Raw genomic sequence first — 25,006 nt, 5'->3', positions numbered from 1 at the left:
ATGTGGAGAGATATTTAAATTTATTATAAATTTTCCAACTTTTTTTTTTAAAAAAAGGGGTTGCTTTTCTATACAGTGTCACAATAAAAGTGTTAGGTAATTAATGGCATGCTTTATTGACCTATTTGCAGACATCCTTGTTCCTCCAAAAGCAGTGAAGACATGTATTAATAGACCAATAAAACATGCCCTGTCATGTTCAGCAAGCAGGAATACATCTGTTGAAAGCTTATGTGAACCACCTGCAAGATATTTTGCAGGGTCTTGCTACTGGTAGAGAGATTCATAGTTGCATTGGATTTTATGTATGTAAAATAGAAGTTCGTGAACTACCTAGTTTAAAACTTTAAAATGCTATTTTAAAATATTTCTTTGTGTTTCTGTGAATTATTTGCCCATTGAGAACCAAATTAAGGTTTGATATAAGTTGTTTAGACATTTTGATCATTTTGTGCTACAGCAAGGTAGCTAAGCAAGAGCTGCCATGGTATGGAAATAAAGGCTCCCTTACAAACTATAGCTGAAGTTTTACATTGAAAAGTCTCTGACTTCTATTCCTTCTTGGTTTTGCAAATGGTTTTGTGCACTTTTAAAACAGTTTTCATTCATATTTTCCTTAATATATTTTCAACTGATCTGCGTATAAGCGTATTCTTTGGTATGACAAATCAAACTGAGTTATTTTAAGTGCCACTTTTGTAATGGGCATGCTTGTTACCGTCACAAAGAGCTGCCCTTCCTGATAGTTATGATTGCATATTTTGTCCTGCAATTCCATTTTCTGAAAGTTTTTGTTTCCTGTTGCTTGAGATGATTGTTTCAAACCCAACTTAAATTATGGAAGTAGCTTAACAAAAAATCTCAACTAGCCAATTTCTTTCTAGCAAAAGAGTAACCAACCTTGCCATTTGTAAAATGGGAGTACCTTCAGCTGTTCTTAATTACCCATAGGAAATTATGATCGACAGAGCTCGATTCTGATATTTTCCCTGTAATCCCGTGCCAGCAATATCCAGACTGAATCTGGAGCTGGTTGCTTTCTTCTAGGGTTTGTGAGAGGTTCGGCTCTCTTCATCCAGCTTCTGCTACCCAGACAGCATCAGGGTTGCTTGTACTCTGGACCCATTTCTTGGTGACTGAACTTGTGAATGCAGTGACTCCATAGGCATTAGTTAATTGAAGGTCTGAGCACCGTCAAGTACAGCTAGAATTAATTTGAGTTTAAAAAGGCTTTTATATGAAAGGCTGCTATGAGTCTTCTGGGACAGCTAATGTCCACTTTTATATTTATCCTTTGAAATATCCACTGCTGACAAAACAAAACAAGGAGTGCAAAAAAGTGAAAATTTCTTTAAAAATAATAAGTGCTGTCATGATGTCAGATTTCACAGACTTTGCAATCTAGAACTAGTTTAATTTTTCCCTTGAGGTTTTAAAATCGTGTTTAGATATTGTCATACATACCCTTGTAAGAATGCAGTGTGGTTGGTGGACAGTTTATATATAACATGAGAGTTAATCTTGGATTGTTGGAAAACTTTACTGAAGAAAGGTTGTATCTGCCTTAAGCAGCAGAAACTTTAGGGGTATGTGGTCATAAGACATTCTGTGTTTAAAATCAGCTATATTTTGGATTGCAAGCTCATATACTAAAGCACATCCAAATGGGCATAATATGTTTTTTCAACTGGCTTCTTTCTGTAACCCAGAGATTCACAATACATATGTTTTTAAGATTTCAATACTGTTTCTTCAAATGTGTCTCAATTTTTTAATTTTTTTTTTTTTAAGTTAGGTGTCTATTTTGGATGCTTGAAGCTCCTACATGGTGTTCACTTAGTGGACAGTAACTTGTGCCATCATTTTCAATCCTGTGGTGAAATTCAAACTTGTTTAAGAAGAACATGTTTTCTTAACAAATAATAGAATTAATTTCCTTGTATACAATGAGTTGCAATTACTGTTTAAGCTTCTTCAGTTCCTGCAGTTGATATTCAATAATGTCCATGTTTCTGTTAGTGCTCAAAGGTTGCAGCAAGTATATGTTTTCAACTTATGAGTCTTCCATAAGGTTTTCTAACTTAATGAATTCTTTCAGGATACCTTTCTAGAATATTTTTGTCTTGGTTGGATTTAAAACAAATAATTATAAAAATCACTGCCAATTTTCAATATCATCCAGCAAATTTTAGTAAATACTGTTTTTTCACTGAGCAGATTGGTTGTTAAAGAAAAGATTGTGTTGCGTCTTCCAAGAGCTCCTGATTTTAAATTTAAAATAAATTGATCTATATCTGAGTGGGGAAAAAAAAGACTTGATATATAGGAAACTACTTGAATTAAATGCTCATTTTGACATTTTGCCAGTCGTGGGAATTTGCACATGCTCTGGGCTGAGTTAAGATATTAAAACAAAAATACTACAGTAAAATGAAACATGAGCAAAGTTTAGGCTTGGCTTTGTAAGTTATCATATGCATAATAGCAAACATGTGGTTTCTCTGTTCTTCACTTTCCTTGTATAAGTTAATAGTATGTCTGAAAGCAAAGGCATTTTGATACAGCTCTGTGTTACTTGGCATTGCAGAATTCTCCTACTTTTTCCATTAGTCTCAAATTATCCTCTCCCTTGTAACACAGCACTTCTGGGTGATATCCATAAGGGAGGAAAATTAGAGCTGAACGGATGGATTCTATTTCATTTGTTACCGATTTCATGACAGATAATACCTTGCTAGAAAACTATAGGGTCACACAGAATTACTTCTTGTTCATTTCTAAGTAATTTAATTGACATCACTTTGAGGGAAAAGGCTTGTTATATAAGAAATTTTTTATATTGCTTTTTCAAAGAATACCTTTTGGCTTAGTATACGCTACAGATTTGGTTGAACCGAGAAATTGCAAACTTTTTTAATACTTACATGCTTGAAATTTTTTCTGTAGCTTCTCATTACTGATTTTAGTTTTTTCTAAGCAAAACAACTGTTGTCTTTTCTAGTTTTGAGGTTTTTTCCCTCTTTAGAGAGTACCTAAAGGTGTGACAGTAATGTGTATGTGCAAAAGATTACAAGTCATAAGCTTTGAAGACCTATTAGAATAGTGGCATATTAACACCTTGTGAGCCAAAGTACCCACAGTTGAATTTGAGTTTGGGGGGAAAGGATTAGATGTGTGTTAATTACAACACTCTGTGGAAAGTAATCCAAATTAATGTTTTGGATACAAAGGATTCTGAGAAGTATTGAGCATCTCTGACCTTACAGTCAAGGTGATATAAAGTTCACTAGAGGCATCACTGAGATCTCTATTAGTCCCCTGGGAAAGTTAATACCTGACATTTCTAAATCACAGCTTTATGTTTTTAATACTTTCATTTCTCATCCTTAATATGGAAGTCGAAGAGGTACAAGCCCTCCATCACAGCTCTTGATTTTTCCAATGTAAATTTTATAAGGATTTTTAATAGCTTTTGTAAATTATTTTTTTTCTTGACTACAAAGGAGAAATTGTAGGGACTTCTCAAGTTTGTTTGAGATTGTTGATTCTTGGTAACTGGCAAGGGGCTGAAGTGCAGTTTTTTGGGGTGTTTTGGTTTGGTTTATTTTTTCTTCTTCTCCTCCTCCCCGCCTCCCAGTCCCTCATGAGGAATATAGTCAGCTGTTAATGTTCAGTGTAATGATACAGTCATTAAGAAAAAGATCTATGGGGAATCTGTTGACAGCTCCACATATTTTGCATTGTTCTTTTTGAGCAGAAAATGAAATTGTTGTTTGTGGAAGCTGCCAGTATATTTATTCTGATGCTTTTCCCTGCTCAACCCCAAAAGAATGCCCTTTATTTGGCACTGTGGCACCCAGAGTTTTGTTACTCACCACGTGTCATGTTATCCTGTGCCACGCTTCTACAAGCTGACACAGCTGCAGTTCTGGTGTTTTCATGTTAGCCTTTGTTTCATTTTCAGGAGAGCTGTCTTACAGATGATATCAGCATATCTACGTGGAAGGAGCAGGTTTTCCTGTCACATAGTGCCTTGCTGGCAAAGAGCTGCCAGGCTGCAATGGAGCTAGCAAAGCACAGCGCTGAGATTCAGGACATGGCATTTCAGTATGGAAAGCACATGTCTATGAGTCATAAGGTACACCTTTTCCTTTCCTTCTGGGATCTTAAATACAGAAAGATTTGTAAGATATGTTGCTCTTGAGCTCTGCTGTATACTGCCACTATGCTGTAGACTTTTGCTAGCAGGTCAGTGATGTTGAGAGATTTGACTTCTGCCTGGTGTGAAGATGTTTGCAGAAGCTACTGGTATGAACAGTGCTTATGAACTGGCAAAATCACATTGTGATAAGCATTGTAGCTTATTTCATTCAAGGTTTTGTTAATGTCCCTCTAGTGCATCTTTCTGTAGCAACTTAAAACTTTACCTTCTCTGCTCCTATGTTCTTCCTAAGGCCTCTGTCCCAGTAGCAGGAGTTGCAGGAGAAAACATCTGTTGGGTCTCAGCTGCTGCCATGCAGAGATTTGTACCAAGAGACAAAAGAGACAAAAATGCCTGCAGCAGCACACAAGCTGATGCATGAGCTGCAGTGGCTGAAGGACCTGCATACATTCCCTTCTGAATAATCTGCTATGGAGGTAACTTCCAGAGCGGGTAGCTGGAGGATAAGGAGGGAGGTCACCAGATACAGACAGAAGCAGTCTACACCTCTGCAGCAGTAGGATTTCCCAGAGAAGGCCTCTGACCTCCATTATAAGTCTATTTCAGTCCACAGCTAGAGTTAGTGCAAAGGAAAACAGACACAGTGTGGAACCTGGATCCTTGGAACTCTTGTTTTGCCCTAAAGATCTGCTCCTACTGTACTGCACTACTTGCAAGTATAGATGTAGCTTGAGACAGGCAGACAGACCTCCCATCCACTTCAGCTGAGTTGGTTTAGATAGTTTCTGGTTCCTTCAGGAGGAGGAAGTGGTTTTATAAAGCACAGCTTTACTGCCGTAGAAATGCCACTATATGTTATTTCTAAGTACAGCTCTACCAGTAAATTGCTTCTAGTGCAGACTATAGCCTTAATATTTTGTCTATGCTTTAATATTAATACATTCACCATTGACAAATAGTTATGTGTAAAGAATTGCATAATTTTCACTGAAAGCTCCTAGCTATATAACATTTTCTTTGTCAGAGGAGGGTCATACTGCATCAGCTTCCTCAGGTACTGAAAAGTGAATGTATTACCATTCACAGATTGAAAACCGATGTTCTTCCCATCAAAGACTGGATCATTCTTTCCTTTATATTTTTTCTGCTTCCTGCCACTTGACAGTTGCCTACTGGGGTGTGTCTCATCACTTGCCCAGCTCTGCAAGCTGTCCTTTACCCATTTCTTTGCAGATTCTCTCCATGCTTCTTTTTACCACAACTTTTCACCACTGCAATGCTTTCAACATCTTCCTATCCCTCCCCCATACTTGAAAAAGTGCAACCAAAGTACAAGTGTCAAATCAGAAAGTGGTGAGTAAGTATAGAATCAGGATATGGACCTGGATTCAGTGAGTTGATATGTATAAACTCTTCCTGGGAATTGAAGAAAGGTGTTCTTCTCTTTCAGCTACATTCAGATCTTCAACCATTTGTTAAAGAAAGTTCTAGTGACACCATGGCCTTCAGTTTGAATTCCGCTCCTGCAGTCCTCCATCAGGAATTCCTTGGAAGAGAGGCATGGATTAAACAGATCAGAGAGGTAAATTATTGTTTAGTATTTCCTAGTTTTGCCATTTGTATTTCTCTTCCTATCTATACTTTCAATCATCAGAGAAACTTAAAAACTAACAATGGACAGGACAACAGAGAGGTTGCCTCTGCTCTCCAATACTTGACACTTCTCTCTTCCAGGATTTCAGGAGGGGGAAATCTAGGGACCTGACAGTCAAGCTCTGTCAAACTTCTGTGTGTCAGTGTAATAAGTGGTTTCATTTGCGTGGAGCATATGTCTGTTCCTCTGCACTACTTGTGCAGTCCCGTCTTAGCTTAAAGCTACTTTCCCTGGCAGCTTAAAGCAGAGAGCTTTGCATTACAGTGGTTGAAAAGTAGGCACACATTTCCTTCTGCCAACTTGGCTCTGGGAGCAGTAATTTTGGATGAGGGTGGAGGGAAGATCTGGGGGACTTGGCTTCCTGACCACTACAAAATATTTGTGAGATCTAGCTGGCTGGTATCCTTATTCTTCATTCTCTTAATTCAGCTGTTCTTTTCATCTAATCCTTAGATGAGGAAGGCAATAAGATAGCTATGTGGTATAGACCTTTTTTATGTACCATGTAGCACAGCAGGATTCAGGCCCAATAAATATCTTCCTGGGTATTGCTGAAGTGCAAATAGATAACATAGATAACTGTAGAAGACAACAGGAAGGGAAAAGGGGAAAACCACCAAAATGGCCAAAATTAAGCATTCTCTTGAGTTCCTGCATCAGTCAGACATGTTTTGTCTGTCTAAACAGCGGTGATGACTAGCATTTGGAAATTCCTGCAGTTGTTAGAGTTTTCAGTAGAATGGGTTCTGCCTTCAATAAGAAGCTAGCTCTGTGCAAGCATGCTCATTCAAGATGTCATGTGCTGGCCGAGGGCTCCTTTCCCTGCTGGTTTGAAAGCAGGACTGTCAGGTAGAGTGTGTGGAGCGTGAGCCACTGCCTAGTTCTGCGTTCATGATAGCCAGGTTGCAGCCTGCCATACCGCAAGCAAGGGGAGTAGTCTCTGCAGCAGTGAAATTTTGGGAAGTCTGCAGAATCTACAGCCTTACAGTAGTATGAAGTTGGGGGATTTTAAAAGCAAACCTTTTGTCATTTTGAAATTAAGGATTGGTAGTTTATATTGTATGACAAGGAATTTTGGAATTCTACGATCTCAACACAAGGCTCATATGCGAGTTGAATGTAAATGGATTTGGATGATTGCAGTTGGAGAATAATGGTATTACCACAGCACAGTGTATAAAAGCTTTGAAACAATTTCCCATCTGCGGAATCTAGAGGAGGTTGCAGGACTCCAGGAGTGCCGTCTGTCTGGTTACTAATTCTCATACCGAAAATGGGCATCTTAGAAACAATGAAGCAGTTCTCTCTGGAGGAGGGGGCAGGCAAGTGACATGCACTATGCAAAAGTGTCTACTAACTACTACTTTAGCTCAGCACAGAGTGGAAGACCTCATCCAGGAGCCTTTCTTGGCTTGTTGATTTAGAAAGGAAAATTACCTTTTACTAACTACAAGTTCTTCGAGATATCATCCATAGTCACATTCACTATGTGACATTCAGGGCAGGTCAAGCACTCAAACCAGAGACTTTCTCATGTTGGCAGTGCTCATAAGAGTCTCATAAGACACCCCCTTGTACAATGTCATTTCTATGGTTTAAATATACAAAGTACACACAGAACACTCAGTCGCTGTCAGGTAGAATTTTTCTTAGTAGCTGAGTTTATGACGAAGCATATGGAAATCGTGACCTTTAATTACTGCTAAGTATCTGGCTTTCTCTGTTGATTATTTGCCCATATAAGCATTCACACAATGAATTAAATGCAGCACCTTCCCTTGGCAGCTTCTTCCTTCTCAGGAAGGTGTTGGGGTTCAAGAAAGTGGAGGTAGAGCGCCCCATTTCACCTAATAGCCTCCACAGTGGTGTGCTTCTCAGAAGGCTTGTGGCTGGGACTCAGTGCCTGTCATGCATTTCACTTAGGTGAAAGCAGTCTTCAGGGAGGTCATGAAGGATGCCTGAACTGCTGTGGAGTGCCCAAAACTTGTGTGATTGTCTCATCACAGTTCTTTGCAGAGTATCCTTTGCCAGAAGCCTGGATATGATTGCTGTTCCTAAGGTAGCCTTTGAGTGAAGATAGCCCTGTGCACCTTTCTGCTGCTGAGCTGAAGACCTTTTAAAAGTCCCCTTGTCTCTTCATTTGGAAAGAGCAAACCCCATGACATACCCAGATGCAGAAGGTTGCATCAACACTAAATTGTATGTGTTTTGTGAAGATTAGATTCTGATTTGGATGAGATTTAGAGACTGCCTTAAAAAGGACTTGGAATGTATATAGGGGGAATACTTGTCATAGGAGGAAAATAATGTGTAGGGGGGTGTGTGTGTGTGTATGTATACATGGAGATAGATATATGTACACTCAAACATGAATGAATGATCCACAAAGACCCGAGTCTCTCCCATCCTCACTGACCTCACCACCAACACCCTCTACCTTTGTGCATTTAAAACAAAAATGCCCAATGAACTATTTGGTCAAGTGTCTATTTTAAAGAGTATGGGTTGGAGCAGAGTCTGGAAATATTAAAAAAAAAAAAAAAAAAAAAAAACAAAAAAACCACCAAACCATCTAACCATAAATGGTTCCTAGGAAACACTGCATTAGACAACGAAATGCTTGAATGTTTTTCTTCTGATGAAGTGCTGTAATAGTTGCTGAATGCAGTCTCACCGAGTTTTTGGAAAGCCCCGTTTTCTTAAAATTTAGCAGATAATCCAGGATTATAGGATGGTGAATTTCCTAGAGGTCAAAAGACAGAAGAGTTGGTCACTTTTAGCCACTTACAGATACCTCTTGCTAGACAAGAACAAAATTTTTCTGGCTCAACAAGCAAGCATCCAACACCTAAGCAGTGAGGTACAAAAGATTGAAGTTTGAGTGAAGAAATTAAGTAGAATCCCTCAAGAACAGGTCTAGAATCCATCTTAGCTCATAGCATTTGTAATTTTAAGAAGTAAGTCAGAAACTAGAACCATTTCATCTAGGCCAAGGTAATCCGTGTGCTTTTTACCATATCTTTCTGAGCCTTCTCGGAAGGACTGGAGGCATTTCTCAAGTATAGGTTTTAAGACATGTAAAAGGGGCCATCTCATCTGAAAAAGAGAAGTCAATTTCAGAAAACATCCTGATAACCTGCTCCAGAAGCACTATCTTAAACCATCCGCTTGTGGTCTCCTTATCTGATGCATTTTGAGTAATTTCACAGGGGATTCAGGGATCCTTCTTCCTGGCAAGGTGAGCTGATTTCACACCACCTCATTTATTAATGAAGGATGTCATGGTATTATTGTCCCTCACTACTGGCACGTGGTGATCTTTGGTGTTCAGGAGGAGGGCTGACCTGAGTTGACCGTTTGTGTGTCTAATTTGCTGGTAAGCAGATGCTTTTCTTTGAGGGTCCAGAGCCCCAACATTCAGAAGCTGAGCTCCCCACCAAGCAGTGAGACCTAGAAAGTTATCCAAGTTTGGCAAGAGTGCATATGTTATGCAAATCAGGCTTAATACCTTTGAAGAAGCTAAACCAGATGCAGAAATCTGATGTAAAAGGAAAAAAAAAAAAAGTGTGTGTCTGAGACTGGGGTCAGTGAAAGTCAGACCCAAACTGCTGTGAGGATAAAAAGAAAGAAAAAAAGCAAAGGTGTAGTTGTAGTAAAGAAGGCTTAGGAAACAGATTAAGCAAGGTTGCTGCTCAGAGAAGCACAACTGCCATTGACTTGAATGCTTGAGAGGAACAGAGCGTGAGAAAATATTCTTGCTGTTGGTAATGTGTATTAGATGCAGGAGGAGGCATGCTGAGCACACCTCTTCTGGTATTGCTAAGACTAAAAAGCATCTTCCTCAAACATGTTGGCAAGTTCTCCACTGCAGTGTGAATGTGCATATAGGCAATCATTTGTTAAAGAACATATTTCTGGTGTGTTCTGATACACAATATAACTACTACATATATTTTGAAGAAGCTGCAAGATCCAACCGGTATGAATAAAAGTTGGCAAATCAAAGAGATGGGAATACACAAATAAGGAAGCAGTTATTGGCAGTGGTTTTCTACTCCCAAATGCTATCAGGCTGTTTTCTTAATATGTATTCCAGAAAAGCTGATTCTTAAGAAGCTTAAAGAGAGTAGTAAAGAGGTTTTGTGGATCAGTCCCCTTTCTCCTTCAGAGAAATAATTTTGTTATCTACTGTTTGCCTTCCTGTTCTGCTGGCTTAGTCTCTTGGTTTTTTATTTTTCCTCCCTTACAAAAATAAATTTATTTTCTAAATCTATGCCATCTCGGCAACATCTCTTCTAAGCTGTGCTTGCCACATAGTGTTCCCCTCCAGTGCAGGCCTCAGCTCTTCTCCTTATGTCAGTTGGCCTGCTCCTCTTGGCTGCTCTCTGAAGTCCCCACAGAGGACATGTAGATTAGGACTACTACCACTCCATCTCTTCAGGAGACTCATTCCAGAAGAACTGAGGTTTGTGGTCTTCCCTTGTGGGAGCTAGAGGGAAAGAAACGGGTGATTTTTTTTTATTTTTTTTTTTTCCTCACTGTGCCTGAAAAGAGAAGAGCTGGAGTTGGATGAGGTGGTAATGATACAGCTGGATCTGACCTAAGGAAAGGGCTTCAGGTTGGTTGAGCAGGAATGCTCTGGGTCTGGCAGAGCACTGCTGCTGGGGGAGAAAGACATAGACATCTCTTCTACATCATGACAAAGTTGAGGAATTTGAACAACGTACTTTTCTGTGTCTGGGCGAGAAGAAATTTTAAATTTATTCATACTTCTTTCTGAATGTGTTAGGAGTTATAGTTGTTTGTATCTGACACTTAAGTAAAGGGTGATGCTGATATTTAAATACGATTCTACACCAAAAGCATCTCCAACCTAGGTCTAATAGCATTGACATGGTCCTGACATCCCCTCTTGAGAGCTCTAGACTATTACCTGTGTGCAAATCACTATTATTATCACTGTTATGAAGTATGGTTTATTTCAGAATATCAGGGGAGAGATTGATTAATGCAAACAGCAAGACTTCTTAAGACCAAAACATTTTGAATTCAACAAATGTTTAACTACAAGTCATAATAAACAACCCTAAAAATTTACATCAAGTATCTGCAGCTGTCATCTGAAACAGAACCATGTTGTATAAATGGGTAACACATTTGGTTGTATTTTAGGTTTTTCCATATCGACTTCCTAAGGAAAGTTGGATATGTTTAAATTAGTAGCTCTTTTAATTGCATTCTTTATTCTTGCAACTCTAGTCTGTAGTATGTAACGTCTTACATAAAATCTGTCTTTTTCTTTAAGGCACAAGGAAGAGGAAATATAATGGACTACAAGAAGGTTGGTAAAGTATATTTAGATCTCATTATTTTTAATATTTTCTGTAATATTTTCAAGAAAATTCTTGACGGTTGAGAGGAACTTCGTATTAAAGTCAGGTTATAATTTGTGCATGTGTATATGGAGGGAGAGAGAATGGCTTGTGCAATTTCTTGATTTTTAAAAAGCCGGTAACAGGCAGCTGTACTGTAAATATAAAATGTAGCTATTTAATAATAATTTTTGTTGTTCTTTATACCATTTGCTTCCCCAAGCTTGGCTTTGAAACCAGGCTTCTGACAGCTTTTGCTGTCACCTTTTTCTGCAGTCATTTGTAGGTTAGCTCCCATCAGTGGTCTCTGTATGTTGATAGAGTATGCTGTTACCTTTTTTTTTAATCTCACCTTAATGCCATCCCATCTATTAAAAAATACACATACACATGTTTTATAATAATTTCTGCTTCTTCCAGTCCCCATTACAACTTTTAGCTAAGTCACACTGTATTTGCTACTGGGATGGCTCTATAGTAAAGGCAGACCTGAACTAACTAGCTTATCTACTGAAATTATCTGGGACACCATAAAGCTCTTGGAGAGCTGCAGGAGATGGCTGAGAGGTTCCCCTCATTAAATACTGGAGAACAGTATGCTTGTGGTGGAGGCAGAAGATGACGTTGTGTCCCCAACTCACTCACTGAGCAAGAGCCTGACTTGTTCCGAGTCTTAAGTAGATCATGAGGGTACCAGTTAGTTATCTCCAGCATCAATGGGAAATAATATATAAATTATCGAGCCACACGCATGATTGAGAATTGCTTCTTGAACTGGGACGTGAAGAGTGTTACAGCTGTGACTCCTGCTAGTATAGAAGGGTAACGCACAGGACAGGTCAGACTTTTATTATAATTATTCTGTGTTAAGCAAATTTGTAATTTGGATTATTAAAAAGCTTTCTGTCCTTCCTTCTTCTGAGAACATAAAAAGGATCTCAGCCTTAGCTTGCTATTTAAAATCATTGTGCTTTTAGTTCTTTTCTACAATAGAAAAAACCTGATCTTTCTAAAAACACCAGTGAGAGCTCAAAATTTTTTCTTCTCAAGTATGTCTGAGTATGTGAGATACTTCTGTGAATATTTAAGATCAGCTACTTGCTTTTGTAAGTCCAGAATGGGTTTTCTCCTTTTAATTGTTAGAACTGTGATCCACCCAATATCATTTCCATAGTTAAAGAAGGGGGTGAGAAGAGAAGCATCTAAAATTGCTTTACTAAATTAAATATTTGTCACAGTATTCTGGCTTTTGACTGAAATTATTTTGTATTTTGGATCCTTCCCATGAAATTTAAAAACTTACAGTGTGCTTAGGCAACTTGAACACTTGAATAGAAGGCAAGGAAGGGGGAAAAGCCCTTCAAGTTTTGTATTTTGAGCAATTGACTTCAACCAGAAAGCATGTGATTTTATTAGCTCCAGGCTGTCATCTCTTAGACAAACACAGATATTACAATAGTTCAGTAATGACAGTGAAAAATTCTGCATGGTTTTTGTAAGCTCAAACAATAATCACCTCTGGTTTTTGTAGAAGCAAGTTTCAAAAGTATCATGTCACATCCCTCTCTTCTATGTTTCTTTGTTTAAAATAAAAGTGGCCATTAGTTACATCCATGATAAATGAACCAGTAACCTGTAGCTCACACCAGCATAGTAACTTTGCCCGTACATGCACACAGCCAATTAGAAGGCATGTTGTGCAGTAGAAATTAGTATTTCTTTTTTGCCCTTTGCTGTGTTGTCTTTATTTCTACATCACCAGAATCGATGTTTTGCATGTTGCTCATTCTTTTCTTCTCAGCATTAAGGTTCCCTCTCAACTTTCTACTCAGTTGCTAGAATTACTTTAACATTCCTAATCAAATCTGGGGGTTTCTTTCTCACTGGGTCTCCAAATCATCTCCTCTTTAATTTTGTAAAAGCAAAGGTCACCAAAATTAGTTATAGAACTTCTGAAAATTTGCATTACTTTTGTTCTCTTAATTTTTATTATGAACGTCAGTATGCCACTTAGTTGAGATAAAAATGCTGTTCCTTTAGTTGAATTCATAGATATATGTGTACAAAAATTGTTATCTGTTTAGCCTGCTTAAGAATATTTTACCTTACTCACTGTGGCTTTCAATTAAAATAATGAATGAGGATAAATTTGAGAAATTGAGATCCACCCATTTAACAGGCCTCCTTAAAAGGCAAAGGTCTTATTTCAGTTTTGAGACTGCTCAAGAATTTTTAGTCGTTCTTTTTATGCATGTTATTAAAATGGTATCTCTGATTTTTTTTCACTGACAAAAAGTAATATCTAGAAGGTACTGGTAAATTTAGTGAGGGCTCTGACATAAATATAGAAGTGAAATACTTTCTGTTAATTTAATTAGGTCTAAGACTGTCATGTCGTTAAGGTCACTAGGTTCTGCAAAATTTTTTACTATTTTTTTTTCTCCCAGCTTTTCTCAATGTTTTTATCACAAGGGCTTTGATATCACAAAAGGCTTATTTTAAGGTCTGTGTTTTTGAATACATTTTCTCACATTAGTATCTGAATGTTTCACTCTCTTTTTTCCTATACTATCACACCACATCCAGACAAATTATTGATCCATCATTTTGGTGTTTGAAAGTCTCTTCCAGAGATTAAAAAGTAGTTTCAGCTCTGTTTTAGTGGAGATGTTCAGAAAACAAAAGATATGGTACCAGTATATGGCAGGGAAAATTCATGTGTGTCACTGAAAGAGACAGCAACTTTCCTGGTGCTCTCATTTGTATGCGGGATTTCGGTAAAAATCTCAGAATTTTTTAAATTAAAAAGATTTTATCCATTTTGCATGAAAGATAAGCTGTGAAATTCTAAAACACAAATTGAGAGTCTCAATTTAATTGATACTATTTTATAATATTGATTATAAACTCTCCACTGAAGCGAAGGCCTTAATGGTGCTTTGCTTTATAGAGACTTGTTGAAGGCACAGCTAGTAGCAGACATGAGTAAGCTAGGAATAATTCTTGTTTTCTGGCCAAGGCTCTAGAAAAATTGTAAGGCTAAATAAATAAATAAATCTTGTATTTTGCAGCAAATGAGTATGCTACTGCAAGGGTTTGTTGTTTTTTCTAAACATGATATTCAGAAAAGATAAATTAAGTCAAGTGAGAGAGAATGTAGCAAAACTTTTTATTTTCTGTAGCCCTGTCCATTTGCTCTGCTCTGTGTCATTCCTTGTCATGCCTTTCTTCCAAACGGGCAGGGGAAATATGGTACATCACCATAGCATGCTGTGACATACTGTTGTTGGTTTGTATATGAAACACTGTGCATGACGTTAACACAGGGAGCAGATTTTGTACAGCATTGAAAGAAGCATGAGTCAAGAAGTGGTAGATCCAGCCATTCATACACTGCATGGCACTAAGTCTTGACTTCCCATATGGTAGGGGAAAGAGAAGAAAAATGGGAAAGGTCACATTCAGAAATGAGGTTTCTCAGTGGTAGCCTACTGTCATGCAACTAATAAATAACAATAACACAGTGCCATCAGTTGCATTAGCAAGAGTTGTGTGGCTCCCCTTCCCCAGCTCACTGTTGACTGCCATGGTTAGTGCATTCATCCTGCTGCAGTGCTCTCTGCAGAGCAGGTTCACAGTCCCATGGTGTAAATGACAGTAGTCCTGTGGTTCTGTTTGTTTAAATGCCAGAGAATCATCATGTGTCATGGGACTATAGGCCATAGGCTATTCACTCTCTTGCTTCTGAAATACAGTAAAGAGTTAAAAACAGGGTTGATTTTGTAGATGCTTATGACCTGTCGTTATTTTCCATTAAAATTTTCTTGTTTGTTTTGGAGCAGCCACTGCCATTAGTTGCTTTTGTTACATATATTAAAAAAACAGAATAGGCAGTGGGTTTTTTAAGATGTGTTAGTAATAATACAAAAGCAGTCAAAACCATTCAGAAGAAGCTATTTTCTCCTTTATTGAAATTAACCCTATCTGAATTATCAAGATGTACATCCAGAACCAAAAATCAGTTGTATCTTTGTTTTCAATTAGTGGATATTTTCCATGCCTTCTTTGGGGTGAGAATCCAGCACAACTTTTGTTTCGTTAAAGCAAACAACTATTACATGTTTTAATATAAATATCAAGCTAATTGCTTATGTATGCCAAGTTGACAATTAACAATCAGTGTTTGCATTAATGTGATTTCAGAAAGTCATGCTTTCTGGTAAAATGTCATCACTCACTACCATTGTTTAGATTTAAAAGCTAGTGGGCCTTGTTTTCATTGTGAAAGACATGGAAAGACATAAGGAGGACGAGTGGGTGCCTCTTCTAAAATATTAAAGGGTCTGTACAATCAATCAGTGTCTTGGGATGACTTGTTATTTTTTGGCAAAATGTGCTAAAAGAACTGCCTAACAGCTGGAGTAGCAGTGTTCCCTGTAAGCAGGCCATCTTTCCTCTGCTGTTGGGGGTGACTCTCCAGATCTGGTCTCTTCCTAGATAGGGTGTTTTTGAGTTTGAAGTAAAAAGATAATTTTTCTGTTTGTCAGATGAGTAAGGCAAATAAATCCTGCTCTACCAATTGAAGTTTCTGCAGTGTTTATGCCCTTTAAAGATGCATTTCTTTACCTTTTCTATAGAAAAAGTTTCTAAGAAAATATTGGATAAATACTGCCCCAATTTCAGCTGGTATATCATGCCACATATAGCCAATGAAGATTTTAAAAAAATAATTATGACACTGCAATGCAAATAAATGATTGTCCAGCCCATTTTGGGAAGAAGGAAGAGCATTACTCTGTGTCCAACCACAAAAACTGTAAGAATGGATGCTGAGACATTCCAAGGTACTTAAGAAACAAAGGAAAAATTTGACAAAATTGATGTACTCACTATGAAACATGTTGGTACCTTTTCAAAGTAACATTTCAGCAGTCTAAAACATCAGTGCTTATTGAGCATGGTGTTCCCACAAAAGAGAAAACAGATTTAGAAAATCAGTGCAGAACACTGCAAACACTTAGAGCATTATTCAGTCACTCAGCTACAGATCAATTTAAATTTTGTGTTTTGGGGTTTCTTTTTGTTTCAGTGAGTAGTACTGTGCACTTCAGAATTATAAATGCTTTAGCTCACTTTCAAGATCAGAGAGAATGCATGATGTTTGAAGATTTCAGTTTATAAGAAATTTAGCTGTTCAGGATCATTCTAAACAAAAAAAAAATCTGAAGTTACTTGTTGATGTCTTGTCACTTAAATAATTAATTCTAAGTTTGACCATTGGAAAAAAAAAAAAAAAGAGACTTTCAGTTTCTCTTTCTCCCTTTGAACATAGTCTAGTATGGCCAAAATATTCATCACATATTCAGGGAGCCTCCCCACCTCCCCAGATTTGTTGTTCCCTACCCTATCTGAAAGGAATCTTTTTTTCCTTTGGGTAGGAAATAAGGCAGAAATACCTCAGCAGAGAAGATTTGAAGTTGGTTTTCTTTGTACTTAAACACCTGCTTAGTTTTTGTCTCCTTTAATTCTTCAGTCTCCAAAATCCAGCAGTTCCTAGTTTGCCTCTTTGACCTCTTGCTGCCCTCCAACAAGCCTTTCTGTCTGACAGCAATCTAGAACAGTTGTTCTGAGAGGCTAATACTTAACTTCTGTGGTATGGATGAGAAATTATCTCTTCGCCTTTTTAAAACAAAGGGACTGGGAAACATAGTACTTTGAGTTCTACTTTATTCATAGAATCACAAAATAATTTAAGTTGGAGGGGACCTCTGGGGAATGTCTGGTCCAACCTCTCATTCAAAGCAGAGCCAGTATGGGTTTGCTCAGTTGAGTTTTGATTATCTGCAAGGACAGAGATTTCAGACAACTTGAGTGATCTGTTCCTGTGCTTGACCTCCCTCCCAGTGGAAAATAATTTCCTTGGGTCTAATCAGCATTTCCCATGCTGCAACCTGTGTTCATTGCCTCTCATCCCTTCCACGTGCACCTCTGAGAAGAGTCCAGTTCTGACTCCCTTGCCCCTGAGGCAGGTGGAACAGCAATAACAGCCTTCTCTTCTTAAGGCTGAAATAAGCAGTTCCCAGCATTTCCTTGTAGACCATTACTACTCCAGCCCCTTATCATATGGGTAGCCTCCCACTGCACTTGCTGTAGTATGACAATGTCTTTCACTTAGTGGGAACCCCAAAATTGGCCACAGCACTCCAGACACAGTCCCACAAGCCCCAGATAAGGACAGTAATTGCTTGCTGAGTACACTTGTTAACATGGCCCAAGAAGTGGTTGATGATCTTTGCTACAAGGACACACTGCTTCAAGAAAAAAAAAATGTGTGTAGATCGCTAACTATGAAGGAAAAAGAGTATAGCTGAAAAATCAGAAAAATAGGATGCGGACCTCTTGGCCTGTTAGTCATTGACTTGAAATTAGTTGAATGTTGTCAAATCTAGTTAGAGGCAACTTCTGTTGGATGGCCATTTAGTACCATAACTTGCAGTTGGTTTGGAGATCCACCACCACTGTCACCGTTTCATAACTCTTTATATATTTATAACAAATCAGTTGAATCTAAAAGCTGTGTAGACCCTATCAAGATTGTTAATCCAAATGCAGAATATCCCTTATGAATGTGCCTAAATTCTTAATAAAAGTATCCCAAACATTACTTCTACAAAGTAGGAGCAGGAATACGAATTCACTACAATTTTATATATGGTATGACCTAAGCAACACAGGCTTTCTTTTTATTATTCTTAGTTTTAACATCTTACTTATAATTAGAGAGATGTCACACATGAGCATACTTTCTTGGTTTTATGATGGACTTAGAAGAGTAAGTCAGTGAACAGAGAAGTAAAGTTCTCATCCATAAGCATCCCTTCTATTCCCATGTGTAGGACCAGAACCATGAATGGATTATATGTGGTTACATGGTTATTACTCCAAAACTACTTCTCTTGTGTCCAGTAGTTTTTTTAATGTGAGATGGAAGCAGTCCTGAGATCAAGGCCTTAAACCCAGATCCCCCTTTTTATAGGAAGTGGCTACTGTTCTGTGCTTTGGTTTTGGTTTTGGCCCAGCAAACCTCAGAGGATTGAGTGGGAAATGCCCCAACCCCAGCTATTTGGTGCTTATGGTTGTCTCCTGAAGGATATGAAATGGAAGCTTGAAACCAAGGTGCTGATATAAAACTAATTTTGCCAAGGGACAGTCTTCAACAACAATCAGTGGCTTGTTCCCATTTATTTGCAGGACATGCCTAGACTGTGTGGGTGCAGAGGGAGGTAGTGGAAAGTGGCCTTAAAGTTGGAAGGGCCCAGAAAGCATCCCTCTTGGTTTGCTAGTATAAGATGACTGAAGAGAAGGAAGGAAATGTCGAGAAGGGAAGAGACTGGAAAAATAGAGCCCAGTCTCTCACTCGGCAGTGTGTCCTTCTGCGTGTATTCAGAGCACTCAAAATGAGAAACCCTCAGCACTTCTTTCTGTATCTATTTTCTTTCACTCTTTCTGTAACTCTTGATCAGAGCCATCTCTCCTTCCAGCCAAAGACTAGGGAATGAGAAGAAATGAAAACAAATTCATTGCAGGTCAAATGGATGAGGCTGGGCTTAGCACAGATAGAACAGGCTGAGCAGAGAGAGGATCTTGATGTGCTCTGTTCTCAGTGCTCAGCCAGGCTTCATTTTCCCAGACTGTGAAGATAATGATGTTGCTATTGCTTTTCCTTAGATTCATAGAACAACCTTCAGACATAAAACTTCGGGGTTCTGAGCTTCATGTGTACCAGGCAAAACTGCCAGGCCTGGTCTATATCTGAATATCTTGAGGAAAACAGAAGGTGCTGAAGGAAAACACTGCTGGTGTGTTGAGGGCATCGCTTCTCATCTGAGTCTTAACTTGGCTGCACTATTGCAAGACTATTCTTTAAGCTTTATTTAAATAACCAAAACTGAGCTGGTGATTTTTTTTCAGATTCTTGGCACCTTTAGAATGAAGTAGGACTTTAGCGCCAGTGGTCTGAACAAAAGCCTGAAAGTGAAAATGCAGTATTCCAGTGTATCTGGCAGTTCAACTGAAGAAGCAGCAATTTATATTTTGACTTGTATTCAGTTTTAATTATTGAACACCATTCTGAGGAAGGTTGTATTTTAATGATGGATGAAAATGTTCCTACAAGTGAAAATGTTTGATGCGCAACATGATGCTATATGAGTAGAGACTAAAAGAGCAGATTCCTTTATTTAGAAAAAATGAATGAGGGGGCTTAATTAAAGTTTATAAAGTAACAAATAAAAGCAGTTAATTTTGCTTTTCTGTTTATTTGCCTCAAAAATTAGCTGCTCCTATCCAAACGAAATTAAAAAGTAATACATCTAAACTGGATACATTGATTTTTTTATTTTTTATTTTTTTTTACTATGTGCTTAGTTTGTGAAGTTCATTACATAAAATCATTGAAGCTCAAAAATTGATAGTGAGGAAGTGTAACTGTAATACAACTAACAGTACAGCTGAAGTCTTAAATTAGGGTTTTTTCACATACAGCAGGGCTACTGAAGCCTGATTTCCTTTGGAGTTATATGCTGTATTTCTTTAATAACTATACCACTACAAGCAGCCCAGTTTGTACTCTTCCCCCCCCCCTTTTTTTTTTTTTTTTTTTTTTTTTTTTTTTTTTTTCTTTTTTCTTTTATAACCCCAGCTGAGATAGAGGCAGCATGCAGTCTGGTTAATCCAGACTGGTATGCCTCAGTGTATGCTTATTTGAGCTGACCAACTGATTCTGCAACTGGAATATAAAAGAGCTGAGTTCTTAAGGACTATAAATTGTTCATTACATAGGATGATCTCTAACTGAAGAGCTGGGGAAGGAGCCTGCCATATGAGCAGGTATCTTTCATTCTGAGGTTCCTTGAACTTTGCTTGGAAACATTAGTAGCAGATTAATCTGGTTTTTGTATAGTGATTCCTCTGCATATAGTTTGCCATGAGCCTTGCAATTGTTTTGGCTTCAAGGCACTACGTGTGTCTAAGGGCTTACACAAGACAAGCGTGTAAATGGATTATGTCCTTGCATTAGGATTCTCCCCCTTTCCAGATTTTGGTGTTGTAAGTCAGTCATAGAACATATATGCAATCATATATGCTTAAGCTAAGCTCCTCTGATCTTTGACCAGTTTGAAGACTTCTTAGGAGCTATTTTCTTTCCTGTTTACATCTCAGTATGTAGTTAGATGAGTATTACAAGGTATGCTAAACCTTTTTAATGAGCACTAGCAAAGCAGTAGAGTTTGCTTCAAGATGTGTGGGTTCTACCATCTTGCAAAGTTGTGCCTCAAGGAAGAGAGAAGAAACACCTTTTCACACTGCTAGCATACCCCATCTCGCCTATCTCCACCTTTGCTGCGGAGCTGTGGTTACGTGGCTGATTCCCATTCGTTAGAAGACATGTTGAATTAGCTATGCAATGCATTTATGCCTTAGGGCAAGTTCCTTTCCAGCGCACAGTGCAGGAAAATTCTAACTGAAGTGGAGAATAAAATTTTTATGAACTGGGACTTGAACACTCGAGTGCTGTAATATGCTTTCAGCTAATATCATCTTTAAATACAGATAATGAATACACTTCAGTTTGTATTCACATAAGTAACGTCGTTCATTGTGTATGAATGCAAGTATCTATATAAAATGGGTGACTTTTACAATGTAGTCATAGCTTAGATATTTTTTTTTAATGTGTTTTAAACTAGATTGATAAGGTTATACTGATGTATTTGTAAATTAATTGGGGCACTGAGCTGTGTATTGGAGAAAAACATAATTTATAAAATGGTATATGATTAGTTACCTGTGTTCAGGAAAAGCTCTTTTTTTGAAAGCCAATTGATGTAAGCCAGCTAGGAAAGCCAGGTGGGTCACATTAAAGATCATGAAATGCTGTCATGCTTTTGAGATAATAAAATCTGAAGATCCACCTGGCCTTGGTTCCCAGGCTCTGACATGAGGCATCAGCCTGGAGTAGGTCTGGGGACACCTGTATTTTAGGGTGGAAAACATACCAGTGTTTCATGACACTCTCATGATGCTGTTCAGGAAAAAATAATAATTAAAAATAAAAAAGCCCTTAGGTGTGATTACTGTTTAAAGCTTCCACTAAATTGCAACACTGGGATAAAACATTTTTTGTTTGTGTTATTTCATAGGAAATTTAACCTGTCATTTACCAAAGTTTTTTAGGTACCAAATCTTTCCAACAGCTTGCCATGAAATGTCTGTTATTCCTTGAAAATATTTTCTTTTTCATAGGGTGTATCACCAAACCATTGTCAAATTCTCTAGCCTTACCAAGAAGATGAATTTGCATGGATAGAGCTCAGTAAGATAAAGTTTAACACATTTTACTGACAAAATATGCTTTTGTCCACTGCACCAAATGTTAATCATATGTTATATAAATAGAAGCCTGTATTACAAAAGACAAGAGTTCAACGTGTGTCACCCTGTGCCTGTTTCCAGAAACAGGGTGGAATGGGTGTTCATAAAATCCAGTTTTTAACTGCAGATGACAAGGGTGTGAGCAAGTGGCTGGTCTGCCAGTTCTGTACAAAAGCTCTCAGGCAGTCGCTTAGATATGAAATGCCCAGATATTTTAAAATGGTTTGGTTGGGTTTTTTTTTTAATTAAGTCTGCCCTTTGGAGAGCCAGCATCTTTCAGGCTATGAAGTAATGGGTGATGTAGTTTAAATTACCTACAGTTTTGTTGTAGTGGGGAGCCAAAACAGAGCAGCTGAGAATGTTTAAGAGCTTTGTCTGACGGCTTTGATTTTTGCCTTTACCTCGGGAAGGGGCAGTGGAAGCCCTGTGCTCTCAGAGATAATTGTGCATGCGGCACTGCTGAAACCCCCCACATTGTGCCTGTGTTTTCTGACAGCTGCAGGAAGCGATCAAGGCTGGCAAAGGTGTGACTTCTGCCATCGACCTCTGCCGCTGCCACGGTAACAGCGCGCTGGCGGCCCTGGAGAGCTTCCCTCCCTCCGAGGCCAGGGCCGCCTTGGCCAACATCGTCTACGCCGTGACCAGGTTTCCCTGACCCACTGCCCCAGGAGGAGATGCTCTCCCTCCACGGGTGGGAGCAACCCTACGGGGACGCCAAGATGCCTCGCACTGCTGGTCACCTCATCGTCCGCCCTGACTGAGGAACGCACGCCGGCCCCCGCCACCACCAGCAAAATTCAGGAGGGGGAAGTAAAAAAGGTCACAGCCGGCTTTCGCTTGTTGTGCCAGAAGCACACTTGAGGCTGCACCGGTAGAAATAATTAATGAGTCCCGTTTCCGTGACCTCAGCAAATGGACAGGAAATAAGTCGGTATTGATTGGGCACCGGCGGGGACGGCGCCAGGGCGGAGGCCGGTGGTTTTCCTGCCCGAGGGAGGGATGGAGGGGCGTGAAGATCCAGGTGTCACAAGAAACCTGCTCAAACCTGCCCAGAGAGAATGAGCTGCCGAAGCCGGGAGTTAACATAGGCGCTTATCAAGGGGAAGGGTGTTTCGGGGGATTAATGGGGGAAAATCCTCTCTCTGTCTGCATGCAGTCATGTCTCCTCACACTGTTTTTATGTATTCAAATGTAAAATTACCCTGTGCCTAGTGCTTTCTGTATTTGAGAAACTTGCTGAGAAAATGTGTCAAGCATGGTAAGTAGGAGCTTTAAGATATTTAATCAAATATTAATTTGGCTCTGTTAAGGGAACTGATTGCCTGTGTTTTATACTGTGAGTATATAATATGTTGCTCTGGGTCAAAGAATGAGGTTTTTCCAACTCTTCTGGGGGAGGGAATATCCCTCCCTCAGATCCAGCAGTTTGTTTCAACACCATCTTACACAAAAGAATTTCCTAGGTTTGTGACACTTGCGTTCATTTAAGCCAAATAAATGTTAATTTGTAAGGCTAGACAGCGGCCTTTGGCAGAAAGGAAGAAGGAATGCTCTTCTGTGAGTACAGTCTTTCACCGCACTGAATAAAATGCAGAAAATACTGGAGAAGTTTTGAACCTCAGTGTGTTGAATTTTAAAGTCCAATTACAACAGCATATAAGGTGTATCAGAAGCCTGCAATTTGAGACCGTCTCTGTTTTGTTCATAGGAGATGATTTTTGTGGTTTGCATGCATGCAATCTGAGAACGCCGTTGACAAGAAGGCTGAGTTTACATAAATGATCTAGATTGAGACTCAGCTACCTTTCTTCCTTCTGTGGTGTAATTACAGCCCAATCTGGAGACAGCTAGCACAGCAAACAGATTTCATTACATCCCTCACTCAAACACTAAGTGGAGTTATTTCTGTTAAATTCTCTCCTCCCTCCTTCTCCCCCTGCACTTCTTCCCCCTGTCACACAGCTTGTTTGTCGTAGACCAGTGTGTTGCATTCCACCGAATGCAAAATATAAATAAAAACTATATCCTCTAAAAATACACGGAAAATACATCCTACATAATGTACATAATATTCTGTGTAATATATACCTATATTATACCGTAATATTATATGTATAATAAGCAACCTTGAGACACAATCTTTGTTTAGGAGCAGCATCCAGAACTGAGGACTCGCTTTGTTCTGAAGAATGGCTTCAACATCAGACCCCTTCTCGCTTGCACTTTCTTTTTCATGCCTGCCCTGGCATTTCCTCTCTTCCCAAGACCCTGGCACTTCTGCCTGAGTTTGTGCTGTTGCTGCAGCAGGAGGCTGAAGACAGAAGAGGAGCACTGAGAAGCATGGACTAGCCCAGTCAGTGGCAGTTACAGGCATCTGCCTTAGCAAACCACGGTACATTTTCACCTGTGAAGTTCCATGAAGTTTTGCTAATGTAAAACATGTGCTTGAAAGAAATACCTAAATTCAACCAGAGTAATATTTCAGATTTTTTTGGCTCTGATTTTTTACATATTACATACAGTAGGAGCCATACATCATCTTCACTTTGTCTTGCATCTACACCAATTGGTTCATAGTGATTTAGGACTGCTAGAAGCTTGGGTCTGCTGGAGATATTCCGAGCCATCTCACCTCAGTTGTGTGAAAGAAATACTAAACATACTGCAAAACTGTGTACGCCTGGTTTATTTTTTCACAAAAAGTACGATTTTTTTACTTGTACTCTTTACTAATAAAGGGAAATCAGCAAAAATTACTTTTTTTTTGTATTTTTATCACCTGAATGTTCTGATTGCTCTTAAGCTATTCTTCAACCTTAATTAAAAGAAAAATATCAACATGAATTGTCCCTTACCATCATGTAATCTTCTATTTAAGATATTTGCCTGTAATTGAGAAATTTTTGTTGTCTCGTTTTCTCCAGTTAAACTGCAAGCAAAGTATTATACCTCTCTGTCAAACTCTTGAGTGAATCAGTCATTGCTCTGTATTAATACACTCCTGACACTTTATACAATTTCTGAACAACGGTGGAACCTTAAGGCTGTTCTGGTTTTATTCTTATCTCCTTGATTCCTTTTCCCCACCTGCCTCTAAGGACGTCAGGGAGAGGGAGGCCTCTGTGGTCTGGGGGGTGGCTGGGGAAGGCATTTGCACCATTTACTTCAGTTATCCAGCTACTCAACCAGACAGAGTTATCAGCTGCTCCTCTGAACTTATCCCAGGTATTTTGTTCCTGGACCATTCCACAGGTGCATAGAATATAGGACAAAGTCCAAACTGCTTATTAAACCAAACTAAATTAATCTCCTACAAAGAGCACATCTGCAGGGACTAGAATGGCTGTTTCATAGGTCTGCGGTGGAAAGTCATTTAACTGCCAG

The 25,006-nt window shown here is 38.8% G+C and overlaps 1 protein-coding gene across 2 annotated transcripts in view; it reads left to right on the top strand.

Moving 5' to 3' along the window:
- PDSS2 (decaprenyl diphosphate synthase subunit 2) overlaps positions 1-24,382 on the top strand; it is a 124,140-nt gene extending 99,758 nt beyond the window's left edge. For both annotated transcript variants that reach the window (XM_026845864.1, XM_026845863.1), the window contains 4 exons: positions 3,965-4,138; positions 5,613-5,744; positions 11,122-11,157; positions 22,119-24,382. In XM_026845864.1, the coding sequence (XP_026701665.1) occupies positions 3,965-4,138; positions 5,613-5,744; positions 11,122-11,157; positions 22,119-22,277 (501 nt within the window). In that variant the 3' untranslated portion in view covers positions 22,278-24,382. The remainder of the gene's footprint in view (positions 1-3,964; positions 4,139-5,612; positions 5,745-11,121; positions 11,158-22,118) is intronic.
- Positions 24,383-25,006: the final 624 nt, after the last annotated feature.

The sequence above is a fragment of the Athene cunicularia genome, assembly GCF_003259725.1.
Source record: "Athene cunicularia isolate RWA chromosome 3 unlocalized genomic scaffold, athCun1 chr3_part1, whole genome shotgun sequence".
In the NCBI taxonomy this organism is placed as follows: Eukaryota; Metazoa; Chordata; class Aves; order Strigiformes; family Strigidae; genus Athene; species Athene cunicularia.
This window is presented reverse-complemented; position numbering and strand designations above follow the sequence as displayed.